Source organism: Phaethon lepturus, unplaced genomic scaffold (assembly GCF_000687285.1).
Source record: "Phaethon lepturus isolate BGI_N335 unplaced genomic scaffold, ASM68728v1 scaffold2851, whole genome shotgun sequence".
Lineage (NCBI taxonomy): Eukaryota > Metazoa > Chordata > Aves > Phaethontiformes > Phaethontidae > Phaethon > Phaethon lepturus.
This window is the reverse complement of record NW_010515377.1, coordinates 12,459-31,033: the sequence shown is the minus strand read 5'-3', so window position 1 is coordinate 31,033 and position 18,575 is coordinate 12,459. Positions and strand designations below refer to the sequence as shown.

The window sequence follows — 18,575 nt, the reverse complement described above, 5'->3', positions numbered from 1 at the left end:
GGACGAGTGTTTACTGGCAAATATAATTGTTTTCCTCCTCAAATTTTATTGTAACTGGAAATTAAGAAGCTCCCATAATAACTTTGGCGGTACAGTCCTTTTCTGTATAATTATTTCTACCATCTCTTCATTTAGAAAACATTATAATTGCCTCACCTCACTCTCTCAAGTTATGTGTAGCCTGTTTGGGGAATTTCTTTTCAGAGAGACTCTTTCATGAAAGTATTTGTAAATACAGCATTCCAAGTGGAGTAAAATCAATTTTAGTACCTTTGCATTGAAGAAAGTTATCTGAGGTTCATGTTACTGTTTTCATATTTAAGTATTGAATTAAATACATCAGCGACTGCAGAAACAGTTTCTAACACTGAGGGCAGGGAAACCTATTTCTGTTTAAATGGCATTAACAGGGAATACAGCAATAATAAAAACCAAATCTGATGAAAAACTGAGATGGAAAGTCACCACTACCTTATCATAGAATAGTTTGGGTTGGAAGGGACCTTTAAAGGTCATCTAGTCCAACCCCCCTGCAATAAGCAGGGACATCTTCAACTAGATCAGGTTGCTCAGAGCCTCGTTCAACCTGACCTGGAATGTTTCCAGGCATCTACCACCTCTCTGGTCAACCTGTGCCAGTATTTCACCACCCTCATTGTGAAAAATTTCTTCCTTCTATCTACTCTGAATCTACCCCCTTTTCCTTTAAAACCATCACCCCTTGTCCTATCACAACAGGTCCTGATAAACAGTTTGTTCACATCTTTCTTATAAGCTCCCTTTAAGTACTTGAAGGCTGCAATAAGGTCTCCCCGGAGCCTTCTCTTCTCCACACTGAGCAACCCCAACTCTCGGCCTGTCCTCCCAGGAGAGGTGTTCCATCTCTCTGGTCATTTTTGTGGCCTCCTTTGGACCTGCTCCAACAGTTTCATGTCCTTCCGGTGCTGAGGGCTCCAGAGCTTGACACAGTACCCTTATCCAATAGAGAAACAAGAAACAAAGGATTGCTGCTGCTAAATTGATATGGGGAAACAAAATAAAACCAAAGAGTATAAAGCAATTAGAAATGAATGCATTATTCACTTTAACATTACAGAACAGTCAGCAATGAAAACAGATGAGACACATAGGAAATACCTTGAGTAACAAAGCAAGGTGGTAGTCCTTTGTGATCATGAAGAAGGAAGCAGGAAGGAGAGCCGTAAAGTAAAAGAAGCAGAGTTTAGGTTTATTGAAGCTATGGTTCATGTGCCATTTAGAAAAATAGTCTTTTATTCTTCTGGCAAATCACAGGCAGCTGGAGAACCAAAACCAGTACAAGCCCCAAGAAGACTAAAACCAAGTGTGAAGTATATCTGTTGTGCAGAACGATTACACTATTTTACATAAAGCCCTGGATATTGAAAGACGACAAGGTATTTCAGCCTCTATGGCCATCTCCGGGATAACTGAAATGTGCTACTGAGTCAGCTAAGAAAGTATTGCAGTTGTGGGCAACTTCTGTTGCCTAGTAGAACAGAACAAACAGTATACGTAAAAAGCATTCACAGAGCCATCAGTCAATAATCAGTTTGACATTACTTTCACACTACTGAAATTACGTATTTTGCTCATTTTCATTGTGGACAAATCAAGTCACTTCTCAAAGACAGTCATTTGATATGAAAAGTTTCTTCCAGTCATTCCCTCCTTTAACACAGAAGAGTACAATATGTTCCTATTATATCACTGTACTTCCTGCAATGAATGTAGGAGTCTCTTTATTGTACTTAACATTACCAGGGTCACAGGTTTTAAACAAATACAGGAGTACAAACTCTGCTTCTTGAAAGCTCTTAAAGACTTCTCAAGAGTAACCCTAAGATTATTAAAGCACACTGAAACGTGAAAAGTCATTTCCCTACTTCAATTGTTTGCAAATTCAACTCACTAGCCATCAGTGCCTTCTTTAAAAGCACACAAAAAAGCAGGCCTGAAAGCATTTCCTGTGCGTAGCCCTCATGTTGGCAGCAATTCATTATATTACCCGTTTCATAAAATGATGAAAATTCTTCTCATCACTAGCTAGGCCTGTGCTTTGTGGCTATTTCAGAACCTTACTGCTTTGGTTCTTAGAAACACTTAACTCTCAGCATAAGTTTACCCACAACTAGTTTCTAGAATTTATTAGCATCAAGGCTGTTACTTAGCTTAAATAATTTCTGTAAGTAGTCTCATGTTTATTCATCCCTCTCTACCTCTGAGAAGAATTTTTGAAGAGCAGTCACATTTCTTATTAGGTCTAACACAGCTAAGTTAAAAGAAAGTAACCTCTGCTCATCTTCATGCCCTGATCACTTAAGTGCTTTTTCCTCCACAACTATTCCAATGTTTTGCTTTTTTCTTGAAGGGGAGGGGACGACACACACACAAAAACAGGTGCAGTACCAAGAAGTGTTCAGCTCATTGCCTGAAGTTCTTCTGAATGCCCTGAAAGTAAAATCTGCCCAGTTTTGGACTTGTACCACTAAAAGAAGAAACTACATTTTTACATATTATAAACTACCTGGAGAATCCAGTGCTTCCGTTTCAAGATTCAAATACTCGCTACTCTTCCTCTGTAAAGTAACTGTGATTTCTCTTTTAAAGTTTGTTTTTAGTCACTGGTGTTTTTTGCGGGTTTTTTTTTGTTTGGTTGGTTTTTTGTTGGTTTTTTTTGTTTTTTTTGCTATTCCTAAACTGGAATTAGGCAGAGTAAAAGCTTCAGTTAAGAACAAAAATCTGTACATTATAGATACAATTATACAACCACCATCATATACATATTTAATTTAATAATTTGTCTAATCAAGTATGATACGGAAGCTTCAATGAATTTTCAAAGTCTGATAAAGGTTCTCTCTGATTAAGAAATATTTTTACCCAGTACAAACGTTTTCTAGAACTAATAAAGTACCTCCTGTCCTGCTGCCCCCACCCACCCTTTTTGCTTCTCACTTCTTTTTAGAAAGTTTGGGAAAGGATATAGATACAAGTGCCTGAAAAAGTAGAACTATTTTTTCCTCCATACAACTCAGAGTGACTAGCAGTACTTTACTCACATTGCCCTGTAAACAGAGGGACTGTTTTTCAGACCAATGATTAATCTCTTCGTGTCTCTGCCAATAAGGGTGCCAGTTGTGCAGAAATCAATTTGTTTAACAATCTACTTCAGCTTGATCAAACATTTATTTTAAGACAGGGGCAAGACTTAGATTCCAAGTCCTAGACAAGGAAAACTGCAATACAAGCTTGTAGAATAATCAGGTTGGGAGGCACCTCAGATCTCTAGTCCTGCCTTCTGCTCAAAGCAGGGTAAGCTATGAGATCAGACCAGGTTGCTCTGCAGTTTATCCAGTCAGGTCTTGAAAACAAAGGATGGAAACTGCACAGCCTCTGTGGTCAAACCGTTCCCTTGCTTGTCTGTCCTTATGGCAGGCTCTTAGGTTCCTCAGAAGCAGTCTTCTCCAGCCTCTCCTCACAGGGTAAGTCTTCACACCTCCCTGATTATTTGGCCCTCACCTGAACCCCATCCAGTATCTGTTTTGTACTGGGGACCTCCAACCAGATGCTGTATCCCAGATGAGTGCCAACTGAAAAGGGATAATTACTTTCCTCAACTTGCAGACTGTGCTCTTGCTAAAACAGCCAGTCCCAAATATCTGCTACAGACTTTTAGTGCAGAAGCATGCAGTTAATCTGTAACACCACCATCACTTGAGACCTGCCCAAATCTCCAGGATGAGGCAGCCAGCACTGGAACAGTGATCTAGTAGGTACTGCTCATCAATCCAAACACAGTACTTTTACAACTCACTGTACTGAGTTTCACTAAAAATGTAAAACCACAAAATGAGTACTATTATTCCAGTAGTAGATTGGAGTAGTCAAGGTAACAAGACATCTGCCTGCACAGGTTCACTGTTTCTAACTGTCTCACATGATTTCTGAAGTTAAACATTTCGTTCCAAACACATTTTAGTCATTCCTAATACTAAAGTGCTACACTTTCAATTATACCAAAATCAGAATGAGGTAAGTTTACTGTAGAAAGCATTAACCCTTTACACAAAGCCAGATAAATCCAAGCAAATCTGATACCAAAAATGCCCACCTGCATGCATGCTGTGGACATGTGCTTACTTTTAAAATTTACACTTTCAAAGAGAAGAATTTGCCCTACATGTTGACCAACATGCTACAGACTAATTCCACTGTAATGTCATTCTTGACACAGGTTCTTCAGCAAATGCCTAGGCTTTTCACAGCAGAAGCCTATTCTGACTACCTGCTTTCCTACTATTAATTTAGCAAAACATATTAGTAACTGGAAGGGCTCCTGTGATATCAAGGATACTCAACTTTAAGATAATGTCATTCAGTAACATGCTACTTTATGAAAGCTATCTTATCCTGTTAAACAGTCTGGTTTTTTTCTACAGAAAATAAAAAAGCCTCACACTGACATGCAGCTCCTCTTGAAATTACAGAAAGATGACACAAGAGCAACTCAATTCTGTGAATTAGAATATGAGTATGCTCTGAGATTTCTCAAACATTCCATGCTCTTTACTGTTTACTTAGCAGTACCCATATTTGGTCTTTGAGCTGCAAAATTAAAGAAGTCTCACCAACTAGAAGGCTAGATTATGGTGCAACACAAAGTAAAAGCAGGACTACGCATTCAGACACAAGTTAAACATGAAAGTGTCCTACAGAAATTGAAGTCATCCTGTAGGACAGAATATGCTTCATGGTAAACGTCAGAATCTACATAAAGTGCATTTTGAATGAAGTTTCAAACATTCCTCCAAGCTCCATACGGGACAGAAGCAAGACTATAAAAATATAGAGTTTTACACCAATGTGGTAGGAATACCATAAGTACTAAGTCATCATTAGAGATATTGATTTTCATGCCATCATTACAAATGGGATGTCATAAAATGGCTGACTTCAGAGAAGTTCCTAACAACTTGCATAAGATTAGAAAGATATAAGACAGCAGAGTGCAATTCTTTCCACGTAGCACTTTTCTTTGCAATTCTAAGTATTGAGGTTGTCAGATATCAAGAGATAAGAACGCTAGCTAAAGAACAACTATGGAATGTAATACTGATTTTATATGGAAGTTTCATATATGATTTAAACGTAATTAAACAACTAATATCTAACATTTCACATGAGAAACCTGACAAGATGATCTTAGTATTTTTCCTTTCAGATGATCAGCAGTAGCTGTTTGAACTTATTTCTGATCTGTTTCAAAGCTCTTACCTTCCAAAACAGAATACTACAGTGTCGACAGAAATGCAAGGTGTCCCCGTACTGTTCCTTTATTGGGTAATATTTCTGAAGTGCAAAGTACATCAGCTTCCAGTCTATGTGACCTTTCTCAGATGGAATCAAATGCCTACAAAACTGAACATAAAATTAGTATCTTCTTTTAACATCACATACAGGACTGGGGGGTGGAGGGAAGTAGTTAAACTGAGGTTTTGTAACTGGAATTCTAAGTCAATAATCTGACATCATACATATCTGAAAAGCAGTGAGAGATCTAGTCACAAAAAATGGAAGGCAAAACACTAAAAGTAGGAGAGTGCACATTTGCCAAGAAAAACTAGGCCATACACAGCTGATCCAACTCCACTATCTTAATTATTCTAATCATAGTTAATAACCATAACAAAAACAATATTTAGAGCCATAAGTAATTAATTTTATACTTTTAAAAAACACTCAGGAATGAGCTTTAAAAAATGATTGTGCATTACAAATAGTGGTTTTCTGTTAAGATGGTAACTATGGATTTAAATAACGCTTTTTCTTTCATTTTAAAAGTATATATATGATTATTTTCCACATTTACTTATGATCTTTCTAGGAGGATAGCAGTGACTGATGTACTTCTTGAGGACATAATCTGCATGTAAAGAGTAGCTGATGCACAGTGGCTATTTCTCCCCAGCTTAATACACAGCCAAGGTTTATTAAGTATATATTTGTAACAGCCTTCTTGTTCCACTCAGTGTGGATTAATGCTAATACATTAAGGGCTTTCTTCATTCAGAAGACGACTCCTAGATGGAGAGAATAGCACTGCCTTTGTGATTTCAGCTATGCTTCACTTTGTTTCATAATAGTGTCCCTGTCCCTGTGTAGAGTTCTTGTTTTTTCCAAAAGTGCTCTTCAGACACAGTATCAAGTATGGTTTTTTTGGTCATTTCAATAGTTCAAAAAATACAGTGCAGAGGACAGGGAAGACAACTTAATATGACACTGTAGCTTATTAGGGTAGTACACTTTTAAACAGAAAAGCAGAATTTGATATTGGAAAATAAAATCATTACATTTTTATCATTAATAATCTGATAAGAAATTTAATGTGAAAATTCAGGAACACATTGGAAATGCTGTGTAGAAGTGTTCTTTTTAAGGCCACAGGACTAGCTAATTCTATTGAAATGCTCAAGTCATCTTTTTCCCAGCTTTACCTTAGTGTAATAGCTTCCACTCCAGCCTGTTTTGTCACCGCTCAGTAAAGCTTACTTCTACCCTCAAAATCCATTCAATTACTACATTAAGCTTAAACTTCTTATCCTTGAAACGTCACCTTGCATTCTTCTGAGCTGCCTCTGAAGAAGGGTTTTTCAGTTTGCTTTTGTCTGTCTACATTCACCATGAAGTTCATTCTAAAGCCTTTCATCTCACCAAAATTCTTATTTGGGTCAACTCCACGAGTTAACTATCTTCACTTCTACCTTTCCTGTTATAATAATAATTAATCTGGTAGTCACCAGCCACATGGTACCACTTCAACCTATCAGATTTAAGAAGGAGTATTTTCACTTCCTCCAGTATGGAATGTACTAAGTTTTTAAAGTTCTTCTTCCAGCTCTGATGTGGTAATGTCTATTTTCATACCTTTATCTACCCCTAGTCTGATTTTGTCCCAGCATATATTACTGTCAGAAACTGAAGATGGTTCTGGAAGCATTCCTAGATTACTTTAATGCTTTTTATAAGGAAGTGACAGAAAAGTACCATTTCTCTTTTTGTTCTTAATTTCAAAGTCTCAAGGATTTTTTTGTTCTTTTTTGCAAAAATTCAATTTTGGATTCACCAGACTGTTCACGTAGCCTAAAAGTTTAAGCAATCTGTCTGCCTACCTTGATTAGTAAAGAAATTCTACTTTAGGTACTAAAATTAGAAACACCTTAGAGGTATCTTCTACCACACTTGTTGCATAGTAGAAAAAACATCTTATGGTAGACTTTTTTTTAAAGAAATGCAAGGTAACAGCCTGATAGTTATCCAAAACTCAGACATGCTGAATACAATTTTTAGTATGCACCAAGCCCCTCCCCTCCCCCCCAAAGAAAACATTTTCACTATTACTGCATGCTGTCACATTTTTTATGTCTTTTTATCTTTTTTATCTCAAAAAGAACAAGTTCATACTTCATTATTAATATACCATATTGTAAAGATAAGGGCTACATTTATGCAAATGATAGAGTTTATTACCTGCTTTTCTGCAAAATGGTACTGGCAGAGTTTTTTCCACAACTGTCTGTCTTCACTGAGCATGTACAAAGTTGGGGTCACTTGACCCAGAGTAATAATGTCCCAGCCATCAGAGAACCTGTATAAGATGTTATTCAGCATATGCAGAGGGAGATCACTAAGCGTAAGCCCATTGTTGACTTGCTGGAAATAAGAGTTGAAGACTTTTAACTACAACAACTTGACAGTATAAGGTACAAATTAGATTCTTACTTCAGAGGTATCTCAGGTCTAAGTTTAGTTTATACAAAACCATTGGGTAATATCTATGGTTAATTCTGTGATACTTTGATTACTTGGCTACTATTACTCTCCAACAGCTTTTGTTCAAAATTTAAATGACTACAGGTACAGACAGAGCTACAGACTGTAGCTTTATAACTTACAGCTTTCCTACTGGTAAAATAAACATATCCAAATTCTTTACTGAAATTTCAAATATTTTTAAAACACTTCTCAGAAAATAATTCAAGACCATACAGTCTTGAAAACTACTATATATTCAATTCCACCTTTGACAAAATGTGCTAAACCCCTAACTTCAATAAAGGTATGAACCAATTATTTATCATTTGTAGGACAACTACAGTTTCTCAATTTTTATTAAGGAATAGAACACTCGTCAGTTTGCTTTAAGACAACTAGAGTACAGAACATAGGCCTGACGAGCAGAAATATAGAATGAAAACATTATGAAAGTCAGAGGCAGAAGAGAACAGGTTCATTTTTGAAGTCTGGAGATATCTCCCCTCCTATGTAAATGAGGAATTCTGCAGGGAGTGACAAATCAGAGCACTAAGAAAGTTTTCATTGGGAGTATACACCTCTGCTGAACTTCCTCTTTAACTGGGTAGCCTACAGCACACAATTTGTACAGGACTGAATCTGGAGCCCATGCTGCCAGGTGGCACAAAGCCCAAGAGGGCTGGAGGTGGTGTTCCAGCTGGCAAGGGCAGGGCAGTGTGGGCAGCTGCCGGCCCCACCTAGCAGTGCTGCCCAGTTGGAAGGCGCTGGCAGCACAGCAGCTGCACTCAAGCAGGCTCTCACTTATGTCAGTTTATTTCACGATCATTCATCTCGCTTATAGACTAGACTTTCCATAGTGTCATCTGTTATAAACCTCTCTGGGACTATCGCTGTGTTCAGGAACATGCAAGCATTACAGATGCAAGATTTCTCATCAGTTATTTCCATCTGAGCTGTTTTTTACGTTGGTTGAAGTGGCACGCTGGAAAGAAACAAACGCAGCAACTGCAATATCTCAAAACTGTCTATGCTGTGGTAGCTTGGCATATGAAAACTGCTGAGCTTGGGTTCTCCATTTCTCCTTTCTATTCCAAAATTAGCTGTTCTATTCAGATACCCAGCACACACAGCAAAGACAATTTCAAAATTTCGTAGCTGGAAAGCAAACAGATGAAGGTTGTATCTTGTAGCATTTCTTCCTCCAGGAGTAACACAGATGGGTTAAAAAAACCGCCTGCTTGTCATCAGAAGTTTCCACTATAAAAGCCTGGAGCAGGGCATACCATATGCTTTGAACAAAGTCACATGATCAGATTCCAGATGCTGAAGTCATTATCCTTTTTTTACAAAAAGCAACTGTGCTAATGAAAAAAGCTGTAAAATTGCTACTTGAATATTTTATTTGTTTTCTTGATCCACCTCTGAAATTCCTTTTATATTAGTATTTCTTCAGTAATAGAACACTTACTTCAGAATTAAAAATTGGTATTTTTGCCATCTCTGACAATCTAGAGACAAACATTTTGAAATTTATTTGGGTGAGAAAAAACAATCTATACATCTCTACTGGAAACCAGCAGTATGGGCACTGTAGCAATCCTCATTAAAGAAGAGCTATTAAAACATTAAAAAAATGGATTCCACTTCATTAATTTCATATTACTTCTCTAAAACCAAAGAAAACAAGTAAAATTGTTTAAGATGTATCTGCAGCTTTGTTCACTTACAAATTGTATACCAATGTTAATATACTTCCCCTCCCCCCCTTACTTTTTTAGCATAATTTAATAATATACCTTGTTCATCTGAAGGTTTTTTAGTTGCTGTTGCCACAGAAGGATAGTTTCTAATCGGCAAATCCAAATATTGATGTTCCCTACCAACACGGATTTTCCGACTCCCCTAATCAGTATACAAAGAGTAGAACTCAGATCCTGTAGAAGATCTTTGATTAACCGTGGGTTATATTGGTCTTCCATGACTGGAAAACAAAAACAAACCAAATACAATTTTGGTTAACTGAGTTAACCAAGCTAATACAGTTAGCTCAGACTAATCAATACTTTTTTAGATGAATTAATTACAAATCAACTGTTTGTGTGCAAATAGCTGCCCTAATTTCCCTCCATGACATTCATTAATGCTGTTCCATAAGTGCAGGATCAGTAATTAGCAATTTCGCAATGATGTAACATTTCATGCTATGCATTTAATAAACTTAATACCGAACAACTAGTTATAAACCGGATTTCTTCTGTTCAAAGCTGACAGTATTACATCTCCATTTAGCGTGGTTACCAGTCAATTTCCTTTTCAATATTATGTAATAGCTTTTTTTTAAATAAAAAATAAACAAAAGCAGTTATGTACTTTAAATCTCAGTATGTCACGCAAATTGAACAACAAACATGTTACTAATCTAAAAGCTTTCACATTTCTTGAAGAGTATAATTTAATAGTAACCAATAGTTTCTGAATAGAATCTAGCTGTCATTTAACTTCACCAATCTGTTTCAGACATGATTCAATAATCAAGAGAAAACAACTTATTGAAACTGTGGGGTGGGAAGTATGAAACCTTTCACTTTGTCTTACAGTGTAAAAAGAGTAATAAAGCTAACAAAACAAAACAAAAAAATCAACTGATAGCTTAGTCACAGCTATTAAATCTGAACAAGCAGTTTACAAAACTGTAGGTCTTACCCTTCCTCACAATTTTGTCCAGAATGTTAAAGTAGTTCTTCTGTGCTGCACCACTCAGTGAAGTTAACTGGGATTTTGCAATTAACTGCAAGAGCTAAGTCAGAGAATTACAACTCAGAAAAATGACAGAAGTAAGGGATAGTTTCAAATACATATTTTCACTACATACATTCACCTATAAACAGCCTGGAACACTGCAACTGTATTTCATGAAAACATTAACTACAGAGTTCAGAAAATGAAGCAAGACATAAGCTGAAAGCTTTAGGCATTCCCACTGGCATCCCATGAAGAAACGTACATTTTCAAAATACAATACAAATACTAGTGTTTATCTCTGTGATAGAACACATGACATATGGTCTTCATAAGCTGTAATGAAACAATGGAAGGAGTCTGTTTTAGAGGCTCACAAACAAAAATGTGGTCTTTGATGTGGCCGGGTCCTGAACCCCCATGACAGATGTGGTGGCAAGGAACATCGTACTTAACTGATACCAACTATCAGACTTCCAGTTTTTGAGTTAAGGTATCATACTGGACAAACCCAGGTGTGATGGACTTGGTGCACTACTTTCTTCTCATGGAGGGGAAGTATTGTATTTTACTTCAATGGGGGGAAAAAAAATTCTGTATTACTCCTACATTCAGGTCCCTGGTAGAAGAAACCACAGTAGCCTAATAATGAACAGTATGCATACTGTATTAGTAACTTTCCCTTAACTCTATAGTAAGGGTTTCCCAACTGTCCACAGGTTTCTCTCTGGAACCACTGTGAAGAGAGGAGTGGCAAGAACAGTGGGAATGGTCTAGGGAAAGTAGCCAGAATAGCTTAAGTTCTTGCTGCACATGAATGCCAAGCTTTAGCTACTAGAGGCAGCCCTTGCTCCATTCTTACACCTTTGCTTTTGCATTTTAGATTCAGTGTTGTAGCTGATAAGGACTGTTGCCTCTTGAACAAAAAACAGTCTCTCAGCATGAAAGAAGAGAGACTTCAACATTATGACAGTACTGCAATGTTTAGAAGCATGGCACCGAGCTTTACAATTGTGATTCATAACACTGAGTTCAGAAAAAGTCTTCTCAACTCATCAGAAAGGGAAAGCAGGGAGCAGAAACCAGCCACAGAGTGCTCTGAACACTAACCTGCAGAGCTGTGCTTTGTAGGACAGCATCAACTATTGGCACAGAGGGTGAACAAAGACTAAGCCTGCCAAAAATGATTTTGTATCTTCATTTCTAAAACACTGATTTGACACTACACTCAACATTAATTTTATTTTGAAGGAAGAGAGAATACACCTGTTCTCTCCCTGATTTAATAATGTTCCTTCTGGCTTCTCTGCATGATCCCTGAGAAAATATGTGCTATGAAAGGAAGAAATACTTCTCCTGATGTATTTAAATACAAGCAATCTATTTATACAGTTTTTGAGACTAGGTATCAGGACCTCTTTCTTGGCATTTTCAAAGCCTTTTAGTTTGATTAATAACTTGGAGCACACCTAGAGGTCTCTGGCAGTTTGCCAACTCAAGAAAGTATGTACATTTCTCTCAATTAATTTAAAAAAATTCAGTTATGTCACTCAGACTGAGGATCAAATCAAAGAAACAAATTCCATCTGGCTTATTTTAATGAAGATTCCAATTTCAGTGAAGGTTGATATGCAAGGATTAAGACAATTCTAGCAGGTACCTGAGTACAAGGATCTGACACACGAGTTCAGCCTCACTGACACGTGCATAGCCATGGCTTGTGTTGTCTACTAGAGATTATAACTTTGAATGGATCAACTGTTTATTCAAACAGAAACATTTTGGAAGAAGACCACCCATATCAAACCCAATGTAGCAGACATCTAACAGCTAAGAAGATATCATTATACTACAGCACAAATAAGCACAGGAGAACAGCTGATCCTACCTCCTACCCCCACTGCTCACCATAAAAGGACCTTGGGCAGACATCTAAAATAACTTTTAGTAATAATTGGGAGCAGTTTAGTTAGTTGGAGAATCAAAATGGGTCATCTTGGTGGTCTGGGATCAAAGAAGAGCTATCCAGTAGGGCTTGGTATTTAAAAAAAAGTCTTCTTGATTTATATCATGCTATCTTAAAGGCCACAAGCAGACCACCATACCTAAAAGTAATCATCACTGTGTTCATGCATAACCAGGAATAATTCTTAGAGAAGAAGAAATACAAACTGTTGTATTGCATTAAATAAGACCTACACAAAACATCTCCACCATTAGAAACTTCAGGGAAGTAAATGAGAACTTATATAAAGCAGATGGGTATGGGATGACCTGCTTCCTACATTAGGTCTCAGTTGCAGACTGGCTTAAAACCTGATAGTAAAAAAAAGTCTTCTTGATTTATATCATGCTATCTTAAAGGCAACAAGCAGACCACCATACCTAAAAGTAATCATCACTGTGTTCATGCATAACCAGGAATAATTCTTAGAGAAGAAGAAATACGAACTGTTGTATTGCATTAAATAAGACCTACACAAAACATCTCCACCATTAGAAACTTCAGGGAAGTAAATGAGAACTTATATAAAGCAGATGGGTATGGGATGACCTGCTTCCTACATTAGGTCTCAGTTGCAGACTGGCTTAAAACCTGATAGAGCAGATTAAACCTCCTTTTTAAACATCTGTTGCAACTTCACATATTACTGACATTCACACCGATGTTTTAATTTATTAGAAAACACCACCACAAATGTTTCTCATGTCAAAGTTCTACAGCTACAGAATGAGCCGTAGCTGTCATTCATATCGATCATGTTTATGAGCAGCTCAGCAACTTTTCAGGTCTTAGAAGTACAGTTTCTGTACCTGTTGATAAAATTCAGTTTGCCTCCATCACCTCAGAGGAACTGATGCAAAGATATAATTAAATTTTCATAAAAGTAATTTTAAAAGTTTCAAATAAATTCTAAAATGTTAAAAGGATTTTGGAATTCTGCCTGCTATTCTAAATCCACCCTAATTTCTTAGGGTCTACCATTACTCTAGTAACAGTTTGGATCACAAAACCAAATTTCTGAATTTTGAAGTATTGCTCCTTTCTCAACAATCTTAAGCCTGGCTAACTAAACCATTTTATATTTTTTGGTGAACAGAAGTGCTTATGCGAGACTTTGCACTTTGCCCTGATCAATTGTTTTGAGCAACCCAGCTTAAGCACTGCAGCATCTAAAAAAAAGGTGTAAAATTCTAGTTCTGGATTCATTATACCTGTTTACCATTCAAGTGAGGTGCTCAAGGTTGACCCAATTTATAACACAATCCATCTTTTTTAGGTGCTCTTTTTTATTCCTACTGTTCAAGGCTGAAAAGTCTTGGGAAACATCAAGGTTCTTGTTTCTGCTCCCAAAACAGCATTAAAAAGCAATATTCCTGAATTTTGAAGTATTGCTCCTTTCTCAACAATCTTAAGCCTGGCTAACTAAACCATTTTATATTTTTTTGGTGAACAGAAGTGCTTATGTGAGACTTTGCACTTTGCTCTGATCAATTGTTTTGAGCAACCCAGCTTAAGCACTGCAGCATCTAAAAAAAAGGTGTAAAATTCTAGTTCTGGATTCATTATACCTGTTTACCATTCAAGTGAGGTGCTCAAGGTTGACCCAATTTATAACACAATCCATCTTTTTTAGGTGCTCTTTTTTATTCCTACTGTTCAAGGCTGAAAAGTCTTGGGAAACATCAAGGTTCTTGTTTCTGCTCCCAAAACAGCATTAAAAAGCAATATTCTAAACCACAATGCATATATATACACACACGCAGGCATAGATACGTGTGTGTATACACACGCACGCAGGCATAGATACGTGTGTGTATACACACGCACGCAGGCATAGATACGTGTGTGTATACATATACACACGCAGGCATAGATATATACACACACACACGCATAGATACGTGTGTGTATACATATATACACACACACGCATAGATACACACACGTGTATATACACACACACGTGTATATATATGTGTGTGTATACATATATACACATACACACACACGTGTGTGTATATATATGTGTGTGTATACATATATATATACATACACACACACACCAGAAAATCTGCAAGGGTAATAAACAGTCAAGTACTCTAACCACTAGCCTGGAAACAAATCCTTTTTGCTCTCCTTCCTTTGGTCCCACAGCTCTTGTTTTTCTAGAAGTATAATACTCTGGCTCAGCTTTATAAGGATGGGTAGAATGTGTTTTCTCTCCAAATACTCCACGGCCTAGAGGTAAGGGTGTTCTTCTGGTATGTTTATTTAATTTTCATTTGTATCTTTTCAAGCTCTGGATACATTCCAACCACTACATTATTTGTGAACAGCCTCACCACTGAACTGAACTCTAGTCCTGATATGTCTCACATTTTGAGCTTCTCTAGGAGCTGGGATAAGCATTTTACTATCTCAGGTTAGATGACAAAAAAACCCCCTTGGGGTCAGAGAAAGATCAGCATCTCCCAGAACAGATACTTCCCAGTAGGCATCGAGGAAATTAAGGCATGACGTTATGTGTCTCCCTAACGTAAAGTTACGTAGTTCTGGAAAACAGGAAAAGAGCACTGTTGTCCAGAACTTACAGGTTCCATGCACTTAATTGTCAAGGCTAGACCTGATCCAGAGAAGCTAACATAGTGAAAAAGGGACTTGCCAAAGAATCTTGAGATTAGTATATCATAACTGTTTGTGTAAACTTCACGTCACTACCTTATTTGTAAAAACTTGCAATAAAACTAATTTCTGGAGGAAAAAAAAGGAAGACTGAAAAAGCTGAAGTCTCAAGTTTTAGGGGCTGTTATCAAAGGCAAATACATATACATTTTGTCCTAGATTAAAAAAAAGTGCAGTGAATCACAGGACTGTTAAGAAGCTGCAGAAGAATCAGAAACTACAAAATATTTACACATTAAATATTCTTCTGGAAATTGCTATCTTAAGCATATTTAAGATGTAGTAAAGTATATTTAAGATGTTCCACACTTTGCTAGTTTTGGTTGTATAGGAACTATTTTGCCTTTAAAGAGACTGATGAACAAGTGAAACTACCATCAGTGTTTCCCTGTAAGTACATAGCGTACTGGCCATCAACATCTTCCTCAAGCTATAGGTTTTCATAAAGCAATATAACAAGTTTTCACCACAGAAAAATTACTCAGTTTACAATCGCTTCATGCTGTATAAATTCCATAAGAACAGGATATTTATACAGTCACAAATCATCAGCTGTTCAGCGCAAAATTATTTCTTTTGTACACAGAGGCACATCAGCAAATGCATTTTTAAACTATGTATATAAAATAAAGATCTTACTTTGACCACATAATTGAACCTTCTGATGTCCTGAATTGCACTTGAAAAGTCTAAGCGGTTAAAAGCTTCTCCCAAAGTACAATAGCCATGTCTCTGAGAATAAGAATAAACACACTTTAAATGGAAAGAAACAGAGATAAAATTGAGCAAAATATTCAGAAAAGCGCTCTGACATGCAACTGATGCTTATGTATATCATGCTCCCTGGAAATATGACGCATCTGGACTGCAGATTTATTTAATTTCTTGTAGAACAAATGGAACCAGATATGCTATTTGAACTAACAGGTACGTAGGCAATATTACTCGACAGCAAGGCCTTTAAATTCATACTAATCATGCAATCTGTAGTCACTGGTATTCAAGTGTCCTGGGAATCTACTCCACTGTTGCACAGCCACAATGCTGGTACTCTCTTGTGGCTATCATGCTCCCCGTTTGCCTCAGCACAAGGCTGAGCTTGTTTATACAGCAGTCTGAGCTTACAACCATAAGCAGTAATTGACTGCGTTCATGTCCACATTTGAGGGTAAGAACACACCTACTTGCTCCTGGATTTGGAAGAACAAACGGTCTTAACATCTAGAATTTATTTTCCGAGTGCCTCAAGTTTTCTTAGGTACCAAGAGCAAGAGAAATTGCATTTTCTTTTGGTGCTTCTGCACAAGTCTCAAAGTGAAAATGGAAGTTTCAGAGGCTGTAGTAGATCTACTTAAGGTGTTAGTGGCAGCCTGAAATGACATGGGATCACATAAGCTGAGTAAATTTAGAGCCACAAAGCCACAATGGAGCAAATATGAGGCCAGAAAAATCCTTCAACTGGTGAAAGGGATACTTGCAGAGCAGTGTGCTAATATGGCTTATCAGCCCAGGGAAGGGAGGGGATAAATAATGGCTTGAAGTTCTTTCTTAGACAGATTTCCTCGGTGAATTATGTGATGGTTAAAAACAGCAGTACAACTTAATGTTCCTTTCTGCAACCCAGCGAAAGCTTACCCTGGATGTGCCACAGTGGGACAGAAGACAGTTAACTATTCACTGCAGAGTGGTGGTAATTACTGCCTATCGGGGTTAATGACTAAATTCAGTATCACACTGCTTACTCATGCAGTTAATATACCTGAGATCCAAGCATGCTGCACATTTCACAATATGCACAACTTGGTTGGCTAATAGCTGTGAATTAACACTTGCAGACAACAAAACTTACGCTGAAAATTAAATATTTGTGGCTGTTCACTGGCTAAACAGTTACCAAAAGGCCATGCTTAAATACCTTAACTCCTTTGAACAGCTGGAAGCACATTTCTATGAAGCTTCAGCTCTACCCTTTCCAATGTACTATCATGACAAAAGAGCATCTCCTACTTCTTTTCAGCTATATACCTGCACTTGTTTTGGTTTTTATTTTCAGTGCTCTCCCATAGCATGTTTCACATGCTTCTCATCAAGACCTTTCTACTCTTGTCATTTTGCCCTAAAATTCAGTATGCAGTTTGGAAAAAAGTTTTCTAGTTGCAAGACTTAGCCATTTCGAAATCAAGTAAGATTACAATTTGTAATAAGAACTAGACCCTCTGTAAATTAAGTTTTAGATTAGCTTAAATTGTCACTCTGAATTTTTTGGTTCAAGCATGTTTATTCCTTGCTACTTTTTCATTCTGCTACTTAACTTTTAACTTTAAGCTTTTGAATTTATACAAAGAATTATTTGAAAAATATTAGGGATTAATATTAACCATCCTTGTTTTGTTGTTTGGGTTTTTTTAAAAAAATGTAGGAAAGATGACTGGTCAATTATTAGAAGACAACAGCAGTGGCAAGAACAAGCTAACTAGTACACCAAAATGTTTTCTTCACTCTGAAGAGACAAGAAATACAAGCAAGTAGTCACATATCACCACTACACCAACTTCTGCACAAGTAGGGAAAAAATAAAACCCCCAACATACAGGTTATGAAGGACAGCAACAAGTGATTTTAGGCAATTTGCGTTTTGGCCTGAATGTACCTTGAAAACTCAGCTTAATCACCTTATCATTCAAAACACCATAATGACTGGTGTCTGTCACCCCCGCCTTCTTTCTGGAAAGAGGATGCTTGAGACTTTTGCAGACCAATGTAAGTAACTACATCTATCACAGCTGAAGATAAAACTGGGAAAAAGAGCTGTGAATCTGGTGAAAGACTCTGTAATAACCTTCAGATGTAGAAGGGCAGCCTCTGGGTCACTGGCCTGCAAGGTGAAGTCTTCCAGTGTCTCCTCTATGTAAGCTCTCCCCAAAATACCATGCTCTTTCAAGAGCGCAGTGCTCTCTGGTCTCACTGAACTCCAAAATGCAAAGCCAATTTTTGCCTGTATGGCTAGGGGTTATCACACTCACCTCCCTCCCTCTCTCCTGGCTGGCATCACTGTAGATGAAAGACATCCTTATGGGTGTCCAAGTTACACCCATCCCAATAACCATAGGTATCAATACAGGAACGAAACTCAAAGTTCAGGACAGTTATCTCTACATCCAATGGATGTATTTTTAACTCTTGGCTTTCCAGGAAGTCATTCCAAGATCTTTCATGTTCCCTTTACAGTTGCATGATACAGTTTGTATCCCAAACTGAAAGCATCTGGACTTTGTGGAATGCAAAGGTCCTCTTTGCAAAATTTGAAAACGCAGTT

At 37.3% G+C, this 18,575-nt stretch overlaps 1 protein-coding gene across 4 annotated transcripts in view; it reads right to left on the bottom strand.

The window, feature by feature from the left end:
- FBXO25 (F-box protein 25) overlaps positions 1-18,575 on the bottom strand; it is a 28,975-nt gene that overhangs the window by 2,525 nt on the left and 7,875 nt on the right. For 3 of the 4 annotated variants that reach the window (XM_010295734.1, XM_010295736.1, XM_010295737.1), the window contains 5 exons: positions 15,899-15,991; positions 10,537-10,630; positions 9,630-9,814; positions 7,549-7,731; positions 5,296-5,439 (listed from right to left, as the gene is read on the bottom strand). In XM_010295734.1, the coding sequence (XP_010294036.1) occupies positions 5,296-5,439; positions 7,549-7,731; positions 9,630-9,814; positions 10,537-10,630; positions 15,899-15,991 (699 nt within the window). Of the gene's footprint in view, positions 1-1,137; positions 1,165-5,295; positions 5,440-7,548; positions 7,732-9,629; positions 9,815-10,536; positions 10,631-15,898; positions 15,992-18,575 lie in introns of all 4 variants that reach the window. The other variant, XM_010295733.1, reaches the window with a different exon arrangement.